Source organism: Alternaria hordeiaustralica (assembly GCF_023758085.1).
Source record: "Alternaria hordeiaustralica strain BMP 2776 chromosome Unknown scaffold_15, whole genome shotgun sequence".
In the NCBI taxonomy this organism is placed as follows: domain Eukaryota; kingdom Fungi; phylum Ascomycota; class Dothideomycetes; order Pleosporales; family Pleosporaceae; genus Alternaria; species Alternaria hordeiaustralica.
The window spans coordinates 472,564-497,767 of record NW_026056787.1 but is presented as its reverse complement, the minus strand read 5'-3'; the positions used below and the strand labels follow the sequence as shown (position 1 = coordinate 497,767).

Below are 25,204 nucleotides of genomic sequence, written 5' to 3'. Positions count from 1 at the left end.
CCATGCGAATGTAGCGAGACTATTGTCGGTCAATGAGACCTTCAGCGCTTTGTACAACAAGGTAACAATGGCGCCCGACGACATGTATCAGTAGTCCTTTACGCTATGTTCACAGTGCAGTTGAACCGGTCGATTTAAGTCGCGCGCGCAAGTCACGATCAACAGACCAGAAAGCCCTTCCTGTACCGAACACAGACTTCCCAGCCGAGCATCAACAACACCATGGCTCCTAACTTCATCGCAGAGCGCGTTGACCCTTGCCAAGGCTTACCAGTCCACATCCTGATGTGTGGCCACACCGTCCAAGCTTCCTTTCTCCACCTGAAAGATTCATCAAGATGCGCACCAAACTGCAGAGACGTCAACATATGCACGCACGCCGAGCCAAACTTTCTCTGTCCTACATGCTATGCTTCTGAACTTCACCGCAAGTACCGCAAATTCATGGATGACTGCCGGGCCGAAAATACGACAGGCACATATCCAAAAAACCTGTATGCCACTATAGAACGTACCGACGGAGTTTATAACGCACTTGACGATTTCGAAAACCAAGAGCACTCCCTCTGGTGTGAAGTGGGCCTAGGGAAGGTAAAGTTTGAGAAGGCTGTGGTCATCAGCTACAAGAGGAAGATTGAAGCTAAAGGGCTGAGGGAATGCAAAGTTGTGGATGAGTGCGCATAGTATGTTGATTATGCACGAGATGGACGTAGCGCTGCCTTGACTGTGATATAGACCTGATGCCTGAGCTTTCAGACCGCACCATCTTTGTTTCAGGTATTCTTTGCTATAAAAAATACAACAACTCCGTCACGGCATACATCTTCTCCATCATCATCGATCTCATCAAAAATGGCTAGCTCCTTCGGTGACCAGCTCTTATCGCTCGTTTTTTAAAAGTTTAACGGGACAAAATCATTATCAAGTCCTATCCTCGTAACGTAGATCCCAGTTCGCCTTCGTCTTCTCCCTATCGTACTCCTTCCCCGCCCAGGGTGTACCACAAACGTGCAAATGAGCGTACGGCGTTTTGTCGAACATGACCCAGGCACCCTGGTCGCGAATCGTATCCGGAAACCCATCACGTTCAGCTTCGAAAGGCCATAAAATCATATAGTGCGGCCCGATGGGAATAGCTGGGCTCGTTCGGTCTGCCGGATTCGTGGTAGTGTGCTGATTTGCTCCGCACAACATGTATATGAGACCTGGCGCAGTGTTCGTAGGTGCTGGCTTCGCGGCATAGGCATCTTGGATCCACTGGAGACCCATGGGGTCGGCGCACATCGGGACATTGCCGACTGTGTTCTCGTTTCCGGGGAAGGCTGTCCAGTGGTTTGTTCCTTCTCGTAGTATGACTAGTTTTCGGTCGGGGCCCCAGTGGCTCCAATCGGCGATGGTGGCATTCTTGGTGATGGATATGGGTCCAGATGCGAGGGCGCGATTGATCTTGCAAGCGAGTGCTTCTTCTTCTGGGGTGGGTATTTCGCCTTCTCCTCGGGGGGTCAGTGGGTTGGGTACGCAGCACTGGAAAGCGCTGTTGTATACGAAAGAAGCCATATGTGAATGTTGGGAATGTGGTGTTCATTTCTCGACACTGTAGGAACACGACGGTCTATATACCTAGGTAGTCACCGGGATAGAGAAGGTTTGAACCGTTCTAATGGGTACATGTTGACTAGTGATCGCGTCCAAATGCTCATGCCGAGTGACCTCGGAATTCAGTGCGCGAAGCGGGGACTGCAGTGGTCGAAAGTTCATGACTATTGCGACATCCGTCGATCCGTCATATCGACCGACGCGTCCTTGCGAGGATAGGACCTTGTGCGACACGGTGGCAACAACGGTGCGGTCTTTTCATTGCGCTGGTGCCGACAGTACGCAATATAGACAAATTGCGCGTTCTTTGCCTCGAGTTTTGGAGAGCGCGCGACGACGCGATGTTTGATGTTTGGGGCATGCAGACGCGTGGACGCGTACCTCCATGGGCAGGTACGCACAGGCCACATCGATGTGCGAGCGGAAGTCCGGGTACACCTTCATCGCTGTTGACTTGCAACATGCACCAGACAGATCGCAAGTCTAGTCGCCCAGCAAACACCGCTGTCTACTAACACATGAGAAAGTCCGGTTTCTAGAACTCTACTACTGCCATCGCTATCATGCAGCTAGCCGATGATCGTCAGGGAGGGGTCAGGACTGACGTAGACACCATCGAACACCTCTCACAGCGCGACGACTGATACGACTGACATGACCTCGGGAGATTGAAAGGGAATAAATGACGGCCGTAAACGGTCTGAACTTCCTCCGGACCTCACGCTTTACGCTTTACTCCACAGAATGACCCATTACCTAGATGGGACTCTGCTGAGTAACACGGTACATAGGATTGAAGCTAGCGCTTACAAAGAAGATGCTATAGAATACCTAGGTATAGAGTACCCCAGATTACTGATCGACTACACTTCGAACTTCTTCCACATCATGATGCTTACGAAACATTGAAGCTGCGTAGCTATCCAACGTACCTTCCATACCCACAGCTGTCCTTGCTCATATGGAACACAAATCCATATTTTCTTATTACAAACAGAAACGAGACGACCCATCCTACCTACAGCTTCTATCCCAAATTCAAAATACAGACATCGGAAGCGCAACAGCCATGACCAACAAACCCATCGCCATCATCGCGGGTGTCGGCTCAGGCACCGGTGCATCCCTCGCTCGCCGCTTCGCGAAATCCTACCCCGTCGTTCTTCTTGCCCGCAATCCCTCTAACTTCAATGCGCTAGCCGAAGAGATAAACAAGTCCGGTGGCGAGGCTATCGGCATTTCCACGGACGTCAGCAGCGAAGAGAGCGTGAAGAATGCGTTCACGAAGATCAAGGAAGTCCATGGCGGGGCGCCTGTCGCAGCGATGATCTTTAACGCAAGTGCGAGGCCGTCTCGGAAGCCGTTTCTGGAATTGACGACGGAGGAGTTTGGGATGGGGTGGGAGGTTAGCGTGTACGTTGTCCTAGACGGAGTTTGTGTCGTTGCAACGGCGACATGAACACAGTACTAACAAACCTCGAACGCATAGAAAAGGAGCATTCCATATCGCCCAAAACGCCATCCCCCTCCTCCTTACCCACGTCCAACCCAACCCACCCAGCGGCACCTACCCACCAACCCTTATCTTCACGGGTGCAACAGCCAGCGTAAAGTCTAATGCCCAAATGTCCTCTTTCTCGACCGGAAAATTTGCCCTGCGTGCTCTATCTACGAGCCTCGCTAAGGAGTTCGGTCCGCAAGGTGTACACGTCGCGCACGCGATCATTGATGGTGTGATCGATATCGAGCTTACGAAGAAATACATCGAGGGGAAACCGGAAGAGGCGAGCATTGGGAGTGACGATATTGCAGAGGTTTACTGGGGGCTACACACTCAAGGACGAAGGGGCTGGGTTAATGAGGTTGATGTGAGGCCTATGCTGGAGAAGTGGTAGAGGAACTATTGAAGCAGAGATGGCCAGAGTAGTGTAGGACACCATGAACATTTGACCCAGCAAGAATGAGGCTGTTTGCGCAGTTGATCTGCCGTTGGAAGGCCGATTGCGGGGTAATGCTGCAACGAGTCCGTCAAGGAAGCATCGTCAACGTCTAGCAGCCTTGCTCTTTTAAGGCACAAAAGGATGCAAAAAAAGACCTTCTCAGCTCCTGAGCCGCGGCGTGGAGGCAGCGAGGTACATAGCCAGGTCGCACTTACACTGGTGGTTGCGGGGATCACTCGGCGGGGTCGATCAATTCTTTCCTCGCCTTGTTCTAAACTTCATGCATCCAACACCCAAGATGCACTACTTCATAGAACGGGCAAAAAGAAGACGAAGCCCATGGGGATCGAACCCACAACCTGATTTGCTGTTAGATGGTGCTGGATTAAGAGGTGATTGGTGAAGTGTACCTTTGGTGTTTATGCTTTCTGACCGAAAACCAACGCGCTACCATTGCGCCAAGGCTCCGAATAGATTTCGATACAGGATTTTCCAGATGCAGCATTTATATTCTTAGCAAAACAGATGCTACAGCAGTCTTCGAAGCCGATGTTCTTGACCTAGAATGCCTCATCAAGGAAATGCCAAGCGATCGTCCCATAGAATATGTGCTTTCTTCGCATGAGGGGCAGTGTGCGTCGTGCTAATGCTTTGACACATCACTATGCCCCACATCGAACCACAATCTTCGTGTCGCTCCGCAGCTTCATGCACACCACTGGAAAACGCGGTACAGATGGTCCATTCAGATAGCAGAGTTGCTAGACAAGACATTTATTGCTTACACGAAGGTCTTACACAAACGCGTCCAGATGCGCGGAGTTTTCCAGACGCCAAACTTATGCAATCGCTAATCAACATGACATGTACGCCAGACTAACAACAGTGTGCAAGCCCTCAATTTCGTGGCTTCCTCCACAACTCCTCAGGATCCATTTGCCGCGTTGGAGATACCCCATTACTCGGCTGCGAGTACTCAATACCACATGCGCCGCGATCCAAAGCAAGCGTGTTCAAGTTCCAATGCAGCTGCTCATCAGGATCTGTCGCCAAGCTCGTTCGGGTACGTCCTTGCGGCTGGTATGGCGCTTGCTCGGCGTTTGAGTTATTTGACGCCATCAAAGAAAGAGATAATGTGTCAAGCTCGGTCGCAAAGTCCATCTCCTCTTTGCTAGCTTCCAACGCAGAGCAAATGTTGCTCGGTCGTGTTTTTGCTTTAATCTCCAACTCGTACACTCGCTGGTCGCGCGAGAACTCCGCTTCGAGCTGTCGGTGCTCGGCATACCACTGCTCGTACTGCTCCTTGCTCATCTGCCCCATGGGAGGGTAGGTCGCGTTATGCGCCGCTTGCCGTTGCTCCCAAATCTTCGCGGCTTCTGCTTGGATGCATTCATTACATATAAAGGCAGCGTCAACCGTGTCGCCATATGGATCGATGCAGTTTCCGCCACAGTCCTCGACAAGGTCTGTTCGGATACGGTGAGAGCAGAGTAGCTGGTGATAGAGGCGACCTTGACACGGCGCAAAACGCTTGGTCCGGATGTTGTTGAACGTAGAGGCGGGTATTTGTTGCGAGGTAGATGAAGAGGCGAAGGGGTTATTTGCTCCTTCGTCCGGGGTGCTCGTCCAGCCCCATCGACATGCCATTACGAGATTTGCATGAGACATGGTGTCGTCGGAGACTTTAGAGTTTGGCATGGCCCTAAAGGCACTGTTTGAAAAATCCATAATGAGGTTGATCTCCAAGTTGGACTTTTGAAGTTTGCAGAAGATATGCGGGTGGCGTCAGCTGACAACGCGTGGTTGCCTTGAGTGATGGTATTGATTGGTCCTTCGAAAGTTACACAGTATCGAAGTGATTGATGTTGTGCGATTCCCGACGCGAAAGTGATCAAGGTCTGCGTTGAATAATCGGCGCTGTTCCTGTGGTCGCGTGGAGGTGCATCGTGTGTGCACAGAGCGCTAACAGAGTGTGACGCTAGCTATCGCAAGGCGCTCACTCTATGGTCCCCGGCAGTGAAAGGTGTATTGGCAACTCTGGTGAAGCGGGCCGATAGTGATGTGTCGTACGAATGTGCTGCTGAATCCTCGACGGATGATGTGCTGCTGGGATGGGCTGCGATAAAACGTGGTGAGTCGTCGCGCGACGCGCTGCCTGGGTGGCCAAAGCTCGCGATAGACGCTAAGCCTTGTTCGGGCCGATGACGATATGGAACCTTCCAGTATCTCGCCAAGTCAGCATCCAGCCACTCACCAGCCTTCACACATGTATCACGAGTAGTTCTGATTGAGACAGTGAGGAAAAGCAATTTGGAGAGGGGAACTGTTGTCTCAGCACCTGTACGCGTCGTCATACAGTGAGGTGACGGAAGAAGGGGGTGGCAAAGAAGTAAAACAGGGGGACCAATCGATGCACGATCCTGCTAATCGTCTCTATATCCAACTCACTACCCTACAATCTCCAGTTTCCAAGTCTCTAGATCAAGAATCTGAAACCTCTCTCGGCACCGACCCCAGGGACAGCGTTGATTGCGCCTTCAACGTGTTCTCCACGAGCAAGTTTCTTGTTCAGCCGCCCCAGTATAATGCGCATAATGACCGCCATGATAATGGCCAGTGCTGCAGTTGCGCAATCCACACTCAGGGGAACTGTCAAATCCGCCGGACCACTCTTTGGCTGAGGATACATGTAGCTTGCATAAATCGAGCTCGTATTACTGATCGCGTTGATGAACGCCAGTGCAGCCGCCCTCTTCGCTGGCGGACGAGGCAAAGAGTTGGAGATCCAGGCCAGAGCTACGACATATCCAGTGTATACACCAGGTACCATCAGCATCATGGCGACGTAGCGAGGTGCTGTTGCAGTCGTAGCGGCGGCAAGGATGAAGGCTGCTACGCCGACGCAGAGAGGGAGGACGATGTGGAAGAATCGTTCGCCAGTGCGGTCGGCATGCCAGGCGTTGAGGTAGGTGGTGATGACTGCGAGAACATAAGGTGGCGCTGTCAACAGAAGTGTCTCGATGTTTGGGTATCCTAGCGTCTTGACCACTGTTGGGAAGAAGTTGGTAACACTGGCCGAGGATACGTTCGCTAGAAGCATTATTGTAAGCACCCAAGTCTTGATATCGAGTAACGCAAGCTTCAGGCCGTGGAAGAAGGTTTGCGACTCTGCCGAGACCCAGTCGTCTTCACCGACGTCTTCCTGGAGCCTGTAGACGGCGAGTTGGCGTTCTTCCTCTGTGAGCCAGGAAGTTGTTCGAGGGAAGTTGGGTAGGATCCAGAAGGCGCCAAAGGCAATCGCCACGGTAATGATACCCTGAAAAATCAGCTAACATTCCAGACACCCGGCTCGGCGCGTGCGGTACTTACCTCAATTATGAACACCCAACGCCACGCTCTCAAGCCCTGCGTGCCATCCATGTTACTCGTGATCCCCGCGGTGATGAGCCCACCGAAGGCGCCCGAGATCAAACTTCCAGAGTAAAGAACCGCCGTTCTTAGACCCAGCTCCTTCCTCGTATACCAAGCGCTGAGGTAGAACAGACATCCTGGGAAGTATGCGGCTTCGATGAATCCTAGGAAGAAGCGGCACACCACCAGTCCTGCGAAGTTCTGGCATGCAGCAGTCGCACCCGATATGATGCCCCAAATGATCATGCACGTCGGGAGGTAAATGGCTGGTTTTCCAGTCTTGTTGAGGAACAGGTTTGACGGGATCTGCATCAGGATGTAACCGACGAAGAGGATGGAGACGGTGGTCTATTCAAGTTAATGAGAAACTTGCCGGTGATTTCAGCAATCACATACTTGATACTGTACACTCGTGAGTTCCAGCTCGTCTTGAAGACCTGCCAGGCGAACGGCAGCGATATTGTTCCTATCGAGGTAATCTGGGCATTATTAGCGCTGCCCACCCGCGACCATCTACTAAGACATACTCATGATATACATCAGAATAATCATCGGCAACAATCTCGTATCGATCTTCCGTCGCATCCTCTTCTCTGCTTCGATTCTTTCCTCGGCACTCATAGCAGCCACCAACGGCGGTGGGACCAGCTTGCGATGCCCATCGACCACCCCATTTCCTGCTTCCAGAGTAGTAGGCGCGATTTTGTCATCCGAGATATGCTCGATCGAAGGTTTTCGGTCGTCGGCCATTGTTGTGCGCGTCGGGCGGACTATGCGATTGTCGATTCGACGTAGGCAATGCAATAGTGTCAAGCTGAAATGTGGTCAATGTGAAGGCGCAGCGACAAGAGACGACAAGCAACACTGCGGGGCCCCAAGCTTCCACTTATATGAAGCTTGCCCGTACTCCCAAGCATCGACCGGGGTAGCTCGCGCCATGTACATCATTCAACGACCGTCATGCGACGAAGACATACGATGTACACCAGCGCACACCCAACCATATAGCCGAGGGCGGTTGCCGACAACCGTGCAGGAATGTCGGCCCGCTGTAAAGATCAGCATCTCACGACGACGGAGATTCGCACGCGATTCGTCAATTGGGATGGCAGTTAGTCGTAGTAATATGCTGATGCAACGGTGTGCATGCGACACGGGCTAGTAGCGCTCGTGTTGGAGGATAAATCGACATGCGGGGTGAAGATCGACCGAAGCGTCATAGTTGGCGCAACGAATCCGGGGTAGCTGAACGGCTTATTGCACGGCAACTGCAAGCGACACACCCTTTTCTTTTCCATCACCATTCGCATCGCCGACTTCGCAAACTACATGACTTGTCGCTTGCCTTGGCACCTTGAGTGCGTAGTATAGCTCGGTATGGCTAAGGTCAGCGCTGCCTTCAGTGCTCATGACGCGAGCACCCCGAACGGTCACCCTGGCAGCTACAATGAGCGACAAGCTCAATCCATGACTGCAAATGCTCTTATGCAGTCATCACGGTGTTTGTTTTTGAGAAGGGTCATCGATCTACACAACCCGAGCCATAGAGCAGAAATCGAGACACGCATGTTAAATGGCACATGTCATGAATCGCATTACCCTCGTCTGTGTCCCTCTATGCTACCAAATATTCATCCGTGGTCACACCGCAGAAGCGCAAGGTAAAGGCAGGTAAGATACTCGTTGCCTACGCCGGGCTCCGCACCTTCACAAACGGCCAGATATAAGATATCAATTTACCCAAGTAATCTTGAGTTCTCAACTCTACTATCCAACAGCAAATTAAATCGCGATTACAAACAATTACCTCAACTCAGCCGCTCCCGACGCCAAGCATCCCAATACCAACTACAACATCATGCCCGCGGTACCAAAAGATCACTATCTCTGGACAGTAAGAATACAAGTTACACTCAATCGCCGTACCGAGTACTAACCATGATAGGCCATCGTCCGAGGAAGAGATGGCCCCGCAAACATCGCGAAAGCAGCAGAGCTCAGGGCCCTTGTCGCGGCAACCGCGGGATGCACCATCGTCAAAGACTTTCACCCAATGGAGGGTCATGGCTTCATGTATGGTAACCACGTCTCTTTCTCGAAGTCTCAAACTAACAGTACTATAGCTACCACATGGCCAATACCGTTGAGTCAAACCCACTTCAAGAGTATGTCGGCTTGGACGCGCGTGCTCAGGTGCAACTGAAGCGCCATCGCAGGTCTGCGGAGTCCATGAGAGCGGAGGTCGTAGACGTCTCGGAATCGCAGGTGGATGAGGGCGCCGAATTCCCTTACACATCTGCGGACGAGCTCAGCGACGATGACTAAGAAGCTCCAAGATATACTAAGTATGTGGCTGCCTGGGTGGGATTTTTGGGATAAGTCGTGGTGTGTCTCGCGGCCAGCAGTCCGTCGTGGCGCGACCATAGAACTTTGGTTTTGTAGGCCCCATGAATTTGAGCCAGATTTACTATTAGGCTGCTAGAATCTACTCGGGCGAATGACAGTGATTAGATATCTAGAAGGTACGGGCTGTGGCTTAGTGCGAACATCAACCACGGTTTTCTACGAGGCGCAGCTGCGCACCTCTTTCATAAAATAACTTGCATTCTCAATTTGTTTTCCTTTCCTTCATACCACTTCCAAACTCTTACTCGGATTTTCCGTATATCACCCACTTTACCAAGTAAATACATCCACAGCACACAAAGCCATGGACAACGAAAAGGACACCCTCCCGGCCTATACTAGGTTCTCAACCCCAAAGCTATCATGGCGTGTTCCAGCTACCAGCACGCGAACACCAGAACAACAGTTCGAGTTAGACCTCGAGGCCCTGAAGAATGACGGAGAACTCGCCAGGATCGGGGCAGAATCCGACGAAGACACGAGGAAAATGAAGATAGACCTCTTCTTCCTGACCCTCAAGCTCCTGATCTTCACTGTGATGGCAGTGTATATCCTGGGGTTTCTCTCCGACGTACTCGCTGCCTGCGCGCCGCAGGTCAAGGCGGCGGTTAAGGCTTCGCCAGCAGTAAAGGTATGTTTTAGTTTGCATAGGTACCATTTGTGTAGTATACTGATGCCGTCGTAGTATTGTTTCCCAGAAGGGCGTTGCTATACGCAAAAGGAAGTAGCAGAAGAAGTAGCATCTTTAGTCGGGCATTATTTCTCTGAACACAAGGAGGAGATTGAGGAGGCTTTGAGTGGAGCTTGGGATGGCGATCTTTGACTCTAGCGCACACGGCGACGCGCCAACGAAGACCGCGTCATGAGAGGACGTTGAGGGCACAGGGTACTATTCACGTGTCTTCTCGACCATTCTACTCAGGATATACGTGTCTACTAAGGAATTCTCTGTCTCTATTTGGCGATGGGATGGGTATGCAACGTCCAGATTGAAGTACACGTTGTACTGGAAGGCGTGTACTTATCAACTTTTGAGGGTGTGTATGCGGCAAGATGCGACTTTGATTGGAGGCACCATCGGCGTAGCAATGTTAAAGACGTAGCAAACATCGATTTTCACTCTATGATACCGGCCTTCTTTACGCTTATATGTTATTTGGTCGCCTCTATCGCTCCAACCGTCCACTCTCACGCCCCAACAACTCGCCAACCTCACTTCCCAATCATATTCCAACGATGCGTCCCCGACCACGCCAAGCATTATCGGTCTTCTTCCAAGTGCTTCGTGCGGGTGGTTCGTAGAGGTGCGGGGCCAGTAACGAGGTTGCGTGGGTGATGACTGACGTTTGAAACGTAATGCAAATCGACTGGATGCGAACGTAGTATGTCTGTGGTGGAGATCTCGTGTGACGTCCTCGGCTGTTCTGGTGGTGAAAGTACGACGACTGGCGGTGGGTTGAGGTTGAGAAGGTCTGATGTAGATGTCAGCGTACCCTTCCAGAAGGCATATAATGAAGCGGAGCTTACAGATTCTACGGATTGAACGGTGTTGTTTGCCTGGTGACCATCTGCGGACCATTCTGAAAGTGTGTTCAGAAGTGGCGGCCCCCCTTGATATGTGATTGCGGTGAGTACTGCGAGCCTGATAGCAACAGCTAGCGAGAATAAGTCACCCAGAGAAGTCTGGGTCCAGAGAGCTTGTATTGTGGATCTTGAATATGGAAGAACCCCTAGTGATGACAATCAAATAACAAGCATTACCCAAGTATGGGATACTTTTTTCTTATCGCACTCCCATGTTCACAACCATTAGAAACATCGATGTCCAAATATCCTTTCTCCAGAATCCAGTTGATGTACGCGAAAACTTGTCTCTCTGCTGGTATCGTATCAGGCCGGTCCATCTCGTCGTAGTGCGACAGCGCAGAGTCAAACGTAGCGCTGAAAACGTCGGGCTCATGTAAGTCTTCCAGGACTTTGGCCCGCGGTACTGCCACGCCATTCGCGCAGCATTGCATATGGGCCCAGCTGTATTGAAAGTGTTCATCTTCATCATCTGTGGGATCATAGAGCCTTTTGCGCCATGTCGTCTTCGTCTTTGGAGGTCTGTGAAGCCCACTTGGAAACAAATGTCCCTGCCGAAGAGAACAGCAAGTATGCTCACCACCCAAGAAATCGAAAAGAACTTGTCTTGTGAGAAGGTAGATGTACTGGTGTAGTTGAGGCTTCGGTGGGTTTGAAACTTCGATATATCTCCGAATGCGGTCTTTCCATGAGGGATTATACCATTCGTCTTCGTCTTCGAGCAGGAACTTGACAGGTGTACACCCTTTCGGTGAGCATGCGCATGTGCAGTCGTCGTATGGCACACCAAATGCCTCCTGTGCCATTGCGAGACAGTGTGCCTTCATGGCTGATGTGTCCTCGCTCCAGGTGTAGGGTGGCCTTCTAACGCTCATACGCTTCGCGTGAAGATGGAGGGCTGTTAAAGGACCCATCTCATGTTTTGAGTCTAACCGTGCACCTCTTTGTATCAACCAATTTATCATCCCATAGTTATGGCTGAACCAGCCTTGCAAGAGCGGAGTCCACCCATTCTCGTTGGGTTTGTCGATGTCGTGAAAACCTAGAGACCACAGTGCATCTGCTGTATCTGAAGTCATCTGGACCTCTTCACCAGTGGTTGTAAAAGAGCTATAGAGTCCCCTTCCATCGAGCTCAAGAGCCGGAGGAATATGGATTCCATGTGACAGAAGCCTTTCGGAAATGGATGGCGCAAGCTGTTCATGTAACTCAAGCTGCACCAACCCGAGCCTAGAGAAGATAGAGGTTGGTAGACATGACTCAGCCAGATTTCTGATACGCGTATGACGATCACAAAACGCCTGAATGAGTTCAAGTGAAATCTGTGATCTTTTGTGATCGTCACTCAAATTCAAAGCGTATTGCAGCAGGCTGTAGTCTTGTGCTGGGGTAAAGAGTCCGCAGTCCGCGTCGAGCAAACATTGGACGGAATCGAAGATCCCTAGAGCCACGGCAAGATGTATAGGTCGCCGACCAAAGTTGTCTTCGGGGTTCACATCCACACCTCTGCCTACTAGCATCCTCAGTCCGATTGGCCATAAGACAGCGAAATGAATTGGAGCAAGTCCGTTGATCGGTGATTTCCGATTCAAAGTTGATGGCTCAGCCTTTTTGATTATGCGGCGGAAGTGCTCTTCCTGTCGTTGCAAGATGATCGGCACAAGAACCCCGAGATCCATGACTAGTATAAGATATCAGGAATAATTCACACCAAATGAACTGAGACACTTACTATCAATTTGATCTTCAAAAAGCCTCAGCTGTATGACATCGTCGCGAAAACTGATGCAACGAACGCCTGGACGGTTACTACCTACGAAAGGTTTCGACGTATGTCCTCCAGCATCTACGAACAACTCTAGTATGGTCTGAAGTCCTGAGAATAAGAGACCACCACAACTCAGGTCAGCCGACATTGGGTCCATGAGCTGGTCGCATGTGGTGCCTCCATGATGCGTCAAGGAGTCGAAAGTGTAATCAGGTATGGCATCTTTTATCGCATTGGGGTCAGCACCATTACCCAGTAAGAACCGAAACAGAGCTGCATATTCCGCGACTTCGCGAGGCGAAGGACGGTGAAAGACGAACAGTCGAACAACTTCCTGTTGAACGCTGGTTAGGATAGACTTCTATCACAAGACTATGTATGCTTACATTCAGAATGGTACGACCATTTCTATCAGTGTCAAGGGCTGAAGCTTCTGCGTTATCGAACAGCCGCTGTAAAGTGTTTTGAAGCTGAGGGACCACCACGTGATGCCAATCTGGGCTCCATTGGAGCTTTTCGAGCTCCTTCTCGGTTTTCTTAATTGCAAGGAACGCAGGCGACACCTTTGAATCAACAAGTCGGCTTGTACCGACCATGATCGGACTTATCGAGAAAGGGGTCATGGTCGACCAATTCTTGACCTTTGTACCGAAGTCGATAGTTTGGTATAGAAGCCATGACGGAGGTAGGATCTGCATGGTGATTTCAAGACTTTGCTCCGCTTTTCGGTAATCGGGACAGTATGAGAAATGTTGCGTTTGGAAAGTTCGGGTGAATCGAAGGATGGACAACGGCTGCCACCGACGTGCAGTGCTGACAGTACGACATTTGCATCTTTGAGCTCTACGACCATGGATTATCGTGGTTCGCTGTACTTGTTGGCTTATCGGGGAGCCGTCATGCATGTGGTTTGTAACGTAGCCGGGCTGTGCGTAGGAATTGTGTTTGCCTGGGCTCACGGTCAACTTTTCGATGGCCGCGATAATCTGCTCTGTATTTGCCAATATCATTGCCGTGCTCTGATGACTCGACTGCCGTGTCGATGCATCCGCATTGTATTCTGATAGGAGGCGCTGGGTATCGTGTAGGATATGTTCCGTTCTGATGGCTGTGGTTGTTGTGGTTCGGTCGATCTGTTCGATGCGAGGAAGCAGCTGTGCTGTATTTGTTGCGGTGATCTTCGAGATATCTACGACTGTCTTTATGAGCGTCGTTGTATTGTTGACATCAAGTCGCGTCTGGTCTGTGGTCGCTGCGATACTTGATGTGAGCTTGCTGGATGTTAGTCAGTACAGTGGTATCCTCCAGGCCGGGCAGCCAGCTTCCGCATTGTTAGAACTTCACTTACAGATTCGCTGCTTCCAGCCACAAGGATAGCATGCTCTTCTTCTGTTCAAGTCGATCACATATGCTTGCCACCTCTTCTTTCTTACGGATGGAGCAAATAGCATCCCAGCCTCGTTGCAGCACTCCATTATTCTTGCGGGCGAGCAATGCTTCTAGCGTCTTACACAACTCTTCAGCGAGATCAACGTACTCAGCTAGAGGCGCGTCAAACTTCGAGGAAGCTACTGCCGTCGCGAAACCAGGCAAGCGGTGATTCTGGATCTGTTGGGCGATCTCGATCTGCTGGCGTAGGTCGGTCTGCAGCTGAACAAAACGCCGCGGCACGTTGCGCACATCTGAGCAGAAGCGTTCGAGACAGGATGAAAGGCGGAGAGCTACGTCCACGAACTGGACAACAGCGGCGACGGCGCCCACCACCTCCGCCATCTGAGGGATTGTGATGAGAAGGATGAGTTGCAACAGCGGGGAATAGGCTCATATGCATAGCCACAGCTGACCTAGCTCATTCTGAGCGAATAGAATGCGTGCATGATCTTGTACATGGTGTTGGCAAGGCTGAGCTTCAGCCTTGTAACCAGATTGGTGAAGGCGATGGACTCAGGTCAGGGTTCCGTCGTGAGCTAGACATCGAGCGTGATTTATTGAGAGGTGCCGGATCATCGCGGGCAGTCGTTGTAGATTATTCACATTTTGATGGTGAAAGTGTAAGTGAAGGCGAGCGTAGATGAGACGAATGGCAGCTGCTGGACCCTGACGCTAGCGATCATTCACGGTTAGCGCCACATTCATCGGAATCGCCTTCCGAGACGGCGCGGCGACAATCGTAAGCTCTTGGTAGCCTACCCGCCTTCTCGAGGCTTCTGATGCTTGCTCAGCGTTTTGATCATTCACTGTCGCCTCCGTAATAGCTCTCTAGCATCTTCTTCACTCAGCCTTCCACACATATATCATTCCCACGTCTACCACAACCATGACAGCCAACGAATCAAGCTACACCGAGATGAAGGGCGACTTGGAAGCAATCGGGGCGCATTGCCAGATGGAATACTGCAATGTGCTAGACTTCTTACCGTTCCGCTGTGAGAGCTGTCACGGGTAGGTACCTAGCCCTCCCAAGGCTACGCGTCCCACGCGTACCTACACAAGATACCCGTGGACTACATCATACTAACACCCACGCCCAGGAAATTCTGCCTCGACCACCGCACCGAATACGCACACAATTGCCCCAAAGAAGGCGAATGGGCGCGGCAAAAAGCCAAAAACGCCCAAAACACCACCCCATCCGCCCCCAAACCCAGCGTCTACAACCACGACTCACAATGCGCCGACCCCTCCTGCAAGACCTTCATAGACACCGCTCGCGCACAAGGCGTCCACTGCCCCCGCTGTAACCGCCGCTACTGTCTCAAACACCGCTTCGAAGAAGACCACTCCTGCTCCACCTTGACTCCCCTAGGAGCGCGCCCGCAGAACTACGTCCAAGCACGTACGCAAACCGCGTTGACAAGACTGAAAGCATGGGCAGAGCAAAAGAAGAAAGATGACGAAAAACGGCGCTCTTCATCCAAGAAAACAGGCGGTTTCCTCGGCCTAGGCAAACCCTCTTCCTCCGCAGCATCATCCGCGCAAGCTGAACTCAACGCCCTCAAACGCGTCGCAAAAGGCGAAGCCAGCATCCCCGCCGAGAAACGCATATACCTCCACGTCGAAGCCTCGGCTGACACTACGAAAGCGAAATACCCCACGGGGAAATTCTTCTACAATAAAGAATGGACTGTGGGACGTGTGTTGGATATGGCGGCGAAAGCGCTGCAGGTGCAGAATGTGAATAATCGGGGTGGGGGCGAGGAGGAGAAGTTACGGGTTTTCCATGTTGAGGGGGGACGGTTGCTCAAGTTTAGTGAGAAGATTGGGGAGCCGTGTCAGAATGGGAATATGATTGTGCTGTTGAGGGGGGTTGGGAGCGGGGAGGCGCCGGATTTGATTGATTTGTAGGTGGGAGGGGGCACTGGGAGCATTGCATGGCATGGCGTTTTGTGGATGTGTTTTTGCGCTGGAGATACCCTAGTGCTTATGATGGCATGATTGAATGAATGGATGAGTGATTATATATCTAAATAGAGCCTACATATCGCATCGAAGGCGTGATTCAGTATGTCAACTTCCCTTGAGCAAGGAACAACGAGCCCGTCCCAGCTACTCATGAACACAGACGTAAGCTTGATACAATCATTATATCTAGATTTATCCTAATTCGGTACTGATACAGCACTAAGTGGGCGTCGAGCACTTCGAACGCCGGTGCTATCTCCTATCGCTTGTAGATGCAGAAACCCCAATGTAAACGCCAATCGCAACGCTGTATCGCATGAAACATGCCCTTGGTATATACCCACTGCTCTCTCTGCTTGTGTGCTTGACAAACTCGCACCATACGGTCAGCACACGTCGATGTGGTATTCTTCTGACCTTCCTGAGCGCATCCCAGTCTCCGCGGCGGAGGTATATCGTTCGCATCCGTAGTGTGGGTTGTGTCGTCGTGCAACAAGTGCAGCTCTGTCTGGATCGAATCTCGCTCGACGTATGTATCGCAACATGTATCCATCTCTTGCCCTCATGCGTCATCCATTCAGTCGTCCTCGTGCTCCTTATTACTGCACTTCAACCCATGTATCTTTGTCCCCCAACCAACACTCCCGAGGTTATTCGCGCCATCTGAAATAGAGAGAAACTGATCCATATTCTCGTCGCCGCTGCAGTCGTAATTGCTGTGGTAAGATTAGCTGCCGCTCTCTGAAATACCTACCCCATCTACCGCACAATAGACTTACTCATAAAACCGGCAGCTCCAATAATCATCTCTGTCCAGCACAGCCTGGACATCGTGTCCGCCTACTAAGATACTTTGCACGCGCCCATCGATGCTATATCCCTTGCGTTAGCACTTCTCCCCCGATCACACGCGAAAGCGACAGGTGTGCGCAACATACAGATTATTATCCAGCGAGAGACACTGGTTATTATACGCGTCGACACTGACTTCGCTCAGGAACGAGGGCGCGGCGAAGAGCTGCACTTTGATCTTTGTGCCGCTGATGGTGTCGTCGGCTAGTACCGTGCCCGTCCAAGCTGAAAGCGACAGCAGCAGTGTGAGGCGGCTACTGGGCTTCATATCGGCGGCATGCGATGCGTCCGAGGCGTCGCGCGAGGAGTCGTGCGTTTGCGTGGGTAACAGGCGCGAAGTACAGGGCACGGTGGTCGGGGTAAAGCGTTCGTGACGGCGTCAAGGGCAGGCGTGCTCCCGGCGATGAGGAAAGGATGAAGTCGGTGGTGGATGACGGCGGGTGTGTGGGTCGGGGGTCAGGTGGGCGATGTGGTTGGGCGGAGTGGGAGGGATGCACCGCCTCCTCATTGCCGTTATGACCGCACGGACGTTTGCGACGGGTTCGTGACTGCCAATCTCCCTATAACCTCTGCGTAGCTTGTCTTCACGATGCGGCAATGCGATGCGCGATATATGTCGTCTCGGTACTAGATAGACTGCGAGCTTGTGCGATTAGACGGTGCGTATATGGCTAGTTCTCGAGTCCGGCTTCGCGACTTGACGTCACATGCTATTCCGCAACAATATTGCGCCTACATAGCTAGAACGACTTAGGGCCTGATCATGTTCACTCGAAAAGAGACCGAGGGTCTAAGGGCTATAACCCCAATGTCCTTATCACATGCTGTTTATTGCGAGAACTACAAGGCGGTAAATGTGCAGACATGTCGCAGAGCGTTCGATTCTGAAAATGCGGTTTCGACTATCTCGGCACAGTTAGTTCCCGAGGGATTGGAGCAGGAGATTGAGCGGACGGTGTTCGCTGTGAAGACAGTAGACGAGTAGTCATTACTATCATTTCGTTCTATCTTCTATGCAGTCTAAATGGCGATCACGATTACCAACACACCAATCTAAAACACATTCCTCGTACTGGTGACCTCGAAATCTGTAGTCACCATCACATTATCTTTCCCATCTTGCAAGCGTGACCCATCAGTGGTTCCAGTTGGTGTAGGGCTGGCTTTCCGGTCCAGAAAAGTCAATTCCATTTCATCGTCCATAGTGCCGCCCTGAATATTCGAGCTGTGCCCGTTGAAGTTGATACCTTTGCTACCAATGGTTTTGCCGGAGCCAGCTTGCAGATAGCCGGAGTTGCTGCGGTTGGATGAGGTAGCGGGTGTGGGTTTGATGATGAGTGCCTTTAAGGACGGGAGCGAGACGACGATGACGGCTGTGCACATTTCGGCCGTGCACCAAAGGTCTAGGGGCTGTTAGTGGAGGCTTGGGGAGGTGAGATGGGAAGGGTGACATACTGCCATCGGCGTCGGCGATGTCGTAGTCCATGTTGTAGACGATGAAACGGGCGAGACTGATTGCCATGGTGATGGCGCCTAGAGAAAAGATTCCGACCAGGCCGACCTTTTGTCTTCTACGCAGCTTCAAGCAGTTGAAGATGAAGAATGGCAGGCCGAATACTGGGAACAGCGTCAGCTCATAATTTGAAAGGTGAATTTGGGCTACTTACACAGCAGATCGGTGCCAAAGTTGAGTGTCCAGTTGACTACCAGATTGGAGTAGGTATTCCATGTTGAGTTGAGCTGGTTCTCGATAGACCTTTTGGAAAGTAGATGTTAGCCAAGGAACAACTTGGTCGAAGTAAGGGTAGAGGTTGTACCAGTTGTCTGAGATATTTGGCGCGAGAAGAGTATCGCACAGTATGCTCGCCACAAAGCAGGCGATCACGATCGCAGTAGTGGCATAGACTGCGTAACGAAGACGTCTGAAGCCTTGCGGGATCAACCACCAGTAGAAAGCCACCAGCGAAACTTTGGGGAAGTACAATCCCGTATCGAAGAAGTAGATAGACACGAATACGACCTAGCAGCAAACACCTGTCAGCTCACTCGTCTCGTTGCGTATCTCGAAGGTCATGTTTTTAACGTACTTTCAGGTATTCGACGGAGTCGCTCCTTGTCTCCTCGTCCAGAGGATGATCAATCAAGATGTAAAGCGCTCTTGTAGAGCAGGCAAACCATCCAAGCGCGCAGATGAAGCCTCCCCAAACGAGGTAGTCGGGTAGAGTCAATGAACGGTGCTCCATACAAAGACGGACCCAACATCTTAGTATCGTAACACCCAGTGCCAACACGAGGAGTATCCCCTGGATAACCTGTGGATGTGAGTGAGACTTCAAATCATTCGGGCTCGCGTAGTTCTTACTATAGAAGTGACTATCTCCATCGCGGCAGCATACACACACAGTATGTGTGGCCGGTGGAGTTTAAGTTCGCCCCAATGGGAACAAACGGAGAGAAGTGGTGAGTGAGGTCAAGTGCGAACTCTACTTGGGGTTGTTTGACATCTTGACACCTGCATATAGCGGGCAGCGCGAAGCCTAGGGTCAGGGTAGGTTAAAAGGGAGTGGTATGATCCGGCGTCTTGTGCTACACGTCGGAATCATGAGTCGCATAGTTCCAGGCGGCTGGTAGCGTCTGTCCCGTGCTGATCAGTAGTCGATCAACCGGCTCCGCGGCCACTGCGGGTGAGACGAACCCTTTTTTCCTTTTGCTTAACGGGCATGAGAAGCTTCGGTATTCTGCGAATACGAGCTTCGCACTGACGTGACAACGTTGCCCGAACGTCATGAGGTTATCGCAACGTTTGTACGCGCAAGATAGATAGCAGGTATCAACATGCCTCACTCTTATGGCGCCGCGTCTCGGACGTGAGCGGGAACATTCCCCGTCCCGTCCATAATTTATCTTAATCTTGCCGCGAGTTGTACAGTCTCTGTCGTCGGGCAGGCATCATGCATCCACGGAACTGACAAAGGGAGCTGAGCAAACAATGAAACACCAGTACCATACCAACACATCACTAGAAGAAGCCGAAGCAGCTCGAGAACTTCTGAGCCGCGAATCGGGACACTCGAATGCACAGCGAACGTGGTAAGCTAAGTGCGGGCGCCGTCACGAAGTGCTTGAGTCCATCAGTGTCCTTGGTTGAGCTTGTCGTGGAGCTACCGCACGCTATAGAGCTGTCCTGGGATATCCTCGTGGCTTCTGCCCAGCCGGTCCAATTTTGCGTTGAGACAGCCTCGTGGCGATGGACGACGCACGCTTGACTCGCGGCAGGGTCAGATAGCATTCCAACGACTTGGCGATTTCGCGGGGTTGCCTCCGATCAGCATGCAATCCCTCGGAGTGGTCGCGGTCGACTTTCCCTCGACGTCGTCGGTCCTTCTTCACTCATGAAGCGACTGGGAACCTGCGTGCGCGTCTGACACGCCGTAGGCTAAATGTCTTTAATTTGCGATCGAAGGCGTTCCGTAGCGCCATGGTGGATTCCTTGTTTCTCCAAAAGCCCCGACCCTAGATTCCACAATCATCGCGCACTGATCTACAGATCTCTGTGGAGTGGGCCAACGGACCCGTGGAGATGGCCTGGATCAGAGGTCGAGGGTACAGTACCCTTGGCAAAATCAGCGTCTGGTGTCGCAGCCATGCTCCGACCCTCCAGGGGCTCTGCGCTAGAGGGGAATGACGCGACATCAGCAAACCTTATACAGTAGGGCCAACTGTGCCACTTTGACATCTGGATCATGTCAATAGGCTTACAGATTTCCAGATAAATGAGCTTGGTATGGAGCGCGAGATTCCTCGGCACAAGATATCTCGGCAAAGTCAAGAACATAATGCGCGACTCTTAATCGCGCCATTCTGGTAAGTCGCCTTGAGAGGGGAGCGCAAACTGGTGACGCTTGTATATCCTCCTTGGGAACAAGACAAGATCCAGGTATCGTCGCGATGTAAGAGCAGGATGTGGTAGAAAGCGGTCCAACCCAGCCTGCCACGCAATGCAGGCCGTCGCAGCTTCCTAAATTGAGATGACGACGAGCTGATATCATCAAGAGGATTCGAACAGTTCAAAAGTAGCTCTTTTCGACCATGGGAGCCGATAGAAGACATTCGATGCGATACAGAAAAGATGGCGGTGGTTCTGGTGTTCTGGAGATTATGGACGGCATTGGTGATGACGGCACGCACGAAAGACCTGGTCAAAGCTCCTCGCTGAGTAACTGCACCCGTGCACTCGTCCCGATTCATCCCGCCTCAGAGGAAGGGACCATCATAGGGCATCCAGCGTGTACAATATCACTGAGGCTCCCATCGCCGATATATCTTCTCTGCCTCAGAACTGAGCCGCCCTCGAGACGCCCTTGTCGTGGCTGCCTTGCCGCTTCGTTGCTTCCTGCTACTTGGTCCGACCCTCCCGCAATGCAGGTCTCCTTAGCAGCCGCAGCGCAATAGTGTATACGACAATAGTAACGAGGCTCGCGCTCGCCCACGTCCCGTAGGACTGAAAGTATGTGAGATCCCTCTGCTTGTAGCCAGCAATTTGCATCGAAGTCGTTCGCAAAAGCCCGGTGAGAGAGCCGATGACCAGATAGTCCTTCAGACCAACATTGGCAAGATCCATCTCCACTGCGCGCTGATATGGCGGGAAAGAACGCGTTGTTGGAGGATAGGTAAGCAACTAACGACCTAGCAGTGGCTTGGAAGGTTCTGATGACAATATGTTCGCGGCAGTGGCATCTGAACGATCGAGATAAGCGTGGTGGATGTGGGCTTCGGAATTTCGGTTCTCCATGCAGGGCTGAGGCACTCCTAGCTTGGCAACTTGAGAACAAAGAAACACCCACCGATCACTTTTCATATCGGCGCTACGGCATGTTGACAATGCTCCCCACGACAAGAGAGAAGTTCACAAACGACGAGCGGCGGAAAAGAGCGTTGACGCGACATCTATGGCAGCCGAATTGAGAGCATCCCGAAGTTCTCCGCCCACGTGCTGCATTCACGAACCTAATTCGCTTATACCGCATGCTCATCTCGCACTCCCAGCCAAAGTCCTCCAGAGGCTGCGATGAACGCCCCTTTGCGGCCATGATCCCAGTGTTGGACGGCTTTCCGTGCGCCGGCACCACAGCCCGCTTGCGCCTTTGTCAGGGTCTCGGAAGCCAGTCTTCCACCCGGTAGTAGTGAACGCCTGAAATGTCACTTTTAGTGACAAGGCTGGATTAAAGCATGCTGACAAGCAATCAAACATCAATGCCGGGAACACTTTTACCCCGCGCTCTCCTGGCATCCCTCACCACCTGGCAGCGCTTCATCGCAGCCAATACAGCTACATCAATCTCGAACAAAGAGCTTAAGAAACAATGGCGGTGCAGCAAGAAGAGCAGCGATATGCAGACGGCTTTGCTGAGTACGGCAACTTCTATGGCGGACCATCCTTCGAATACCTTGCGCCCCACCCGTCGATATCTCCAACAATAACAGGGAAGGCTGACGAGAATGTCACTTATCTGAACCATACTCACAAGGTGCCGCAAAAGCGGCAAGAGGCAGCAAGTCTTCCGTTGGCATCTTCCATTGCTGGGTCTGGGGCCAGTATCGCTATGCAGCCACTCACAGCCGATGGCATATCTCTCAAGTCTGGCAACGTCTTCTCACCACTGCGCGAAGGACCACTACTATCGCATAACCCTCAAATGGAACCCTTTCCTGAGCCCCCAACCGATGGATTCTCCCGACCCCCAGGAAGCAAAGACTCGCAAGCTGTTCGGCCACAATTCCCACAACGCGCGTCGAAGTCTTCTCCACCACAGCCTTTACGATTTCTGAAACATGCATCAACAGTCCCCCCTACTCCTCCGATGTCTTGGGGAAGCAGCGATAGCACTGAAGATGGTCTGTCAGACAGGATGCAATCCATGTATATCGCTTTCGATCATCCTCCGCCCTCCACTTCGACACCACAACCACTGCAGGTCGTCCATGGCATTTCTGAGCGTGTGAGCACTGCCTACATGGCGAATGGTAATCGCAGCTCTAGCATGGGCTCATCCGTATTACCAGATTTACCTGGGGGGCTAGATCAGTCATCACGAAGAAATATCTCTATATCCACCACGCAAAGTATAGAGAGTGAAGCATCCGACATGAGTCCCGGCGATGCTCGAGCTGAGATACTGCGCAGACTGAGCAGGAAGGAGCCGCCATCAGATCGGAAGGGTGCATCTCCTTTCAAGAAGAGCTTCCTACTCAAAAGAGCGGCTACTACGCCAAATTCAGCTAGTGGTCCATCACAAAACGACCTGACCGATATTCTCGAAGAAGCTGCTGCGGAGGGTAGTCTTTCACTGGTCAGGGCAGTCATCAGTATGGGAGCTGATCCTATGTATCGATCAACTAGTAAGTTGAAGAAGGTAAAGCACGAGGCCCTAGCGAAAGCTACCATGAACGGACGAGCCAGAGTGGTCGACTATCTCTTGAGAGAGGGTGCCACTTACGGAGACGCAACGAAGAGAGAAGACTACACTCCAATGGATCGCGCGCTCTTGGCGGCTGCCTACAAGGGACATGCAGACCTCATCGATTGTCTTGTATATCATGGCGCAAACCCAATGGTCGAGCAATGGCCAAGAGAGATGTATGACGCGCAGCACTATTGGAATGAGATCCAGGTTCGTGTTACAAAGACCAGCTTCCTTGATGGCCTATCAAAATGGAAAAATGTCGATCGCGGTATGAGTACCCTCAAACTCGTCATGCAGCATCAAAACTTCGATCCTACAGCCTTCGTTTCAGGCGCATTCGACAACAAGAGCGAAATCAAGAACGCCGGTGTCACAAATCGCCCGTGGCAGATGACGTACGAGTACTCTGTTCTGTCTTGCTTCGTTCGTGCCGGATGGGCAGATGCAGTGGAAGAGATGTTGAGCATGAAAGGCATGCCGAGGGACTACGAGAAAGAAGACGATGTTTTGCTGCACCAAGAAAAGCTTACAAGACTCGTATCACCAATTAACGCGTTGACCAAAGAGACCTGGGATAAGCGACCGGAAGACGCACTCCGCATACTAAGGCTACTGATCGACAGAGGCTTCAATCTATGTCTCACGCAACGGACGGCTACAGATCTGGGCCCAAGGACAGCGCTCAGCCGTGCGATCTCAGCAGACGCTGCACAGGCGGTCGAACTCATCTTGCAGACCAAAGGCAGTTTGGTACGAGAGGAAATCTCCTTCCGACGAAACAAGAAAGAGACCAAAGCACTGTCACTCGCCACTGCCCTCGCACTCGACTCGCTGGAAACAGCTCGCGTACTTCTCAGAGCAGGCGCACATCCCCGCGACGCAGCTTTCGAAGACATGAACGTCCTGCAGTTCGCCGCGTACCAAAGCAGTCCGACCAACACTACAATGCTCGAAGAGATGATCGGCCTCGCCCCAGAACTAACCTACGATGCCTTGAGCTACGCCATAAAGGGCTCCAACAAAGACGCAGTGCGCGTCCTTCTCAACGCCATCTCCGCAGCAGCCCTGCGCGAACAAATCGCCGCTCTACCACCCATATACGACATGCTGCTGCACTGCACTCCCCCCACCAAACATGAAGTTCAAATCCAGTATCTTGAGCTCATCGATATGGTGGTCCAATGGGATGTTGGATATGCGTTGCAGCGACCCAGGCTTTCGGCGATTTTGTCGGCGATTCGGAAAGACAACTACATCGGCATGGAGAAGTTACTCCAGAACGGCGTGGTGGATGGCAGGAGTTTGGTCTTGAACAGCAAGGCGCAGCCGTGCGGCGAGTTGGGGACATGGACTATGCTCGAGTGCTGCGAGTTGACGGATAGGAGTTCGGAGTGGTTGGGTTTGCTGAGGAGTTATGGGGCGCCGCTGTATCATTGATACTTACTGATATCCTGCGTAAAATGCTTTATAAGTGCGTCAACCTCGGGCTTCCGTCCCCATTTCCCCTTGTACTTGCCACCTTGCTGCTTGATTCGCTCTTTCTTCGTTTCAGCAACCCAATCTCCGCGAAACCTCTGTCTGGGCTTAGCTTCTCCCTCTTGTGCCATCTTCCTCTTCGTGCTTCCTTCTCGCCCGTTGACATGTCCTTGGTTGACTGGATTGGCCGCGACCCACTCCTCGAGCTGCGGTCTGAGCTTGGGGCCCCAGACATTTTCACCAACATCCAAATCATCGTACGGAATCGCAGCGGTGTCCTCCGGAAACGGAGAAGGCTGGAGCAC

At 51.9% G+C, this 25,204-nt stretch overlaps 9 protein-coding genes and 1 non-coding gene across 10 annotated transcripts; 4 read left to right on the top strand and 6 right to left on the bottom strand.

Annotated features, from left to right (window-relative positions):
- Window positions 1-921: 921 nt before the first annotated feature.
- On the bottom strand, window positions 922-1,557 carry J4E84_007229 (uncharacterized protein; the record flags this gene model as incomplete). The annotated part of the gene is made up of 1 exon (XM_049389814.1): window positions 922-1,557. The coding sequence occupies one exon, from the start codon at window positions 1,555-1,557 to the stop codon at window positions 922-924; it is 636 nt and encodes a 211-aa protein (XP_049242558.1).
- A 1,108-nt stretch (window positions 1,558-2,665) lies between these two features.
- On the top strand, window positions 2,666-3,491 carry J4E84_007228 (uncharacterized protein; the record flags this gene model as incomplete). The annotated part of the gene is made up of 2 exons (XM_049389813.1): window positions 2,666-3,009; window positions 3,086-3,491. The coding sequence occupies 2 exons, from the start codon at window positions 2,666-2,668 to the stop codon at window positions 3,489-3,491; spliced, it is 750 nt and encodes a 249-aa protein (XP_049242557.1).
- Window positions 3,492-3,867: 376 nt separating this feature from the next.
- Window positions 3,868-4,004, bottom strand: J4E84_007227. The gene has a single exon. It is a non-coding gene; the product is annotated as a tRNA-Arg (tRNA).
- A 429-nt stretch (window positions 4,005-4,433) lies between these two features.
- Window positions 4,434-5,204, bottom strand: J4E84_007226 (uncharacterized protein; the record flags this gene model as incomplete). The annotated part of the gene is made up of 1 exon (XM_049389812.1): window positions 4,434-5,204. The coding sequence occupies one exon, from the start codon at window positions 5,202-5,204 to the stop codon at window positions 4,434-4,436; it is 771 nt and encodes a 256-aa protein (XP_049242556.1).
- Window positions 5,205-6,012: 808 nt separating this feature from the next.
- Window positions 6,013-7,697, bottom strand: J4E84_007225 (uncharacterized protein; the record flags this gene model as incomplete). The annotated part of the gene is made up of 4 exons (XM_049389811.1): window positions 6,013-6,852; window positions 6,906-7,295; window positions 7,344-7,426; window positions 7,475-7,697. 4 exons carry the CDS (start codon window positions 7,695-7,697, stop codon window positions 6,013-6,015), a joined length of 1,536 nt encoding a protein of 511 aa, XP_049242555.1.
- Window positions 7,698-8,805: 1,108 nt separating this feature from the next.
- Window positions 8,806-9,272, top strand: J4E84_007224 (uncharacterized protein; the record flags this gene model as incomplete). Its single annotated transcript, XM_049389810.1, has 4 exons — window positions 8,806-8,841; window positions 8,893-9,020; window positions 9,071-9,112; window positions 9,164-9,272. The coding sequence occupies 4 exons, from the start codon at window positions 8,806-8,808 to the stop codon at window positions 9,270-9,272; spliced, it is 315 nt and encodes a 104-aa protein (XP_049242554.1).
- Window positions 9,273-15,022: 5,750 nt separating this feature from the next.
- Window positions 15,023-16,050, top strand: J4E84_007223 (uncharacterized protein; the record flags this gene model as incomplete). The annotated part of the gene is made up of 2 exons (XM_049389809.1): window positions 15,023-15,147; window positions 15,237-16,050. 2 exons carry the CDS (start codon window positions 15,023-15,025, stop codon window positions 16,048-16,050), a joined length of 939 nt encoding a protein of 312 aa, XP_049242553.1.
- A 634-nt stretch (window positions 16,051-16,684) lies between these two features.
- J4E84_007222 (uncharacterized protein) lies at window positions 16,685-17,227 on the bottom strand (the record flags this gene model as incomplete). Its single annotated transcript, XM_049389808.1, has 2 exons — window positions 16,685-16,808; window positions 17,082-17,227. The coding sequence occupies 2 exons, from the start codon at window positions 17,225-17,227 to the stop codon at window positions 16,685-16,687; spliced, it is 270 nt and encodes an 89-aa protein (XP_049242552.1).
- A 785-nt stretch (window positions 17,228-18,012) lies between these two features.
- J4E84_007221 (uncharacterized protein) lies at window positions 18,013-18,688 on the bottom strand (the record flags this gene model as incomplete). Its single annotated transcript, XM_049389807.1, has 3 exons — window positions 18,013-18,362; window positions 18,415-18,530; window positions 18,627-18,688. The coding sequence occupies 3 exons, from the start codon at window positions 18,686-18,688 to the stop codon at window positions 18,013-18,015; spliced, it is 528 nt and encodes a 175-aa protein (XP_049242551.1).
- A 3,634-nt stretch (window positions 18,689-22,322) lies between these two features.
- Window positions 22,323-24,860, top strand: J4E84_007220 (uncharacterized protein; the record flags this gene model as incomplete). The annotated part of the gene is made up of 1 exon (XM_049389806.1): window positions 22,323-24,860. The coding sequence occupies one exon, from the start codon at window positions 22,323-22,325 to the stop codon at window positions 24,858-24,860; it is 2,538 nt and encodes an 845-aa protein (XP_049242550.1).
- Between the last annotated feature and the right edge of the window lie 344 nt (window positions 24,861-25,204).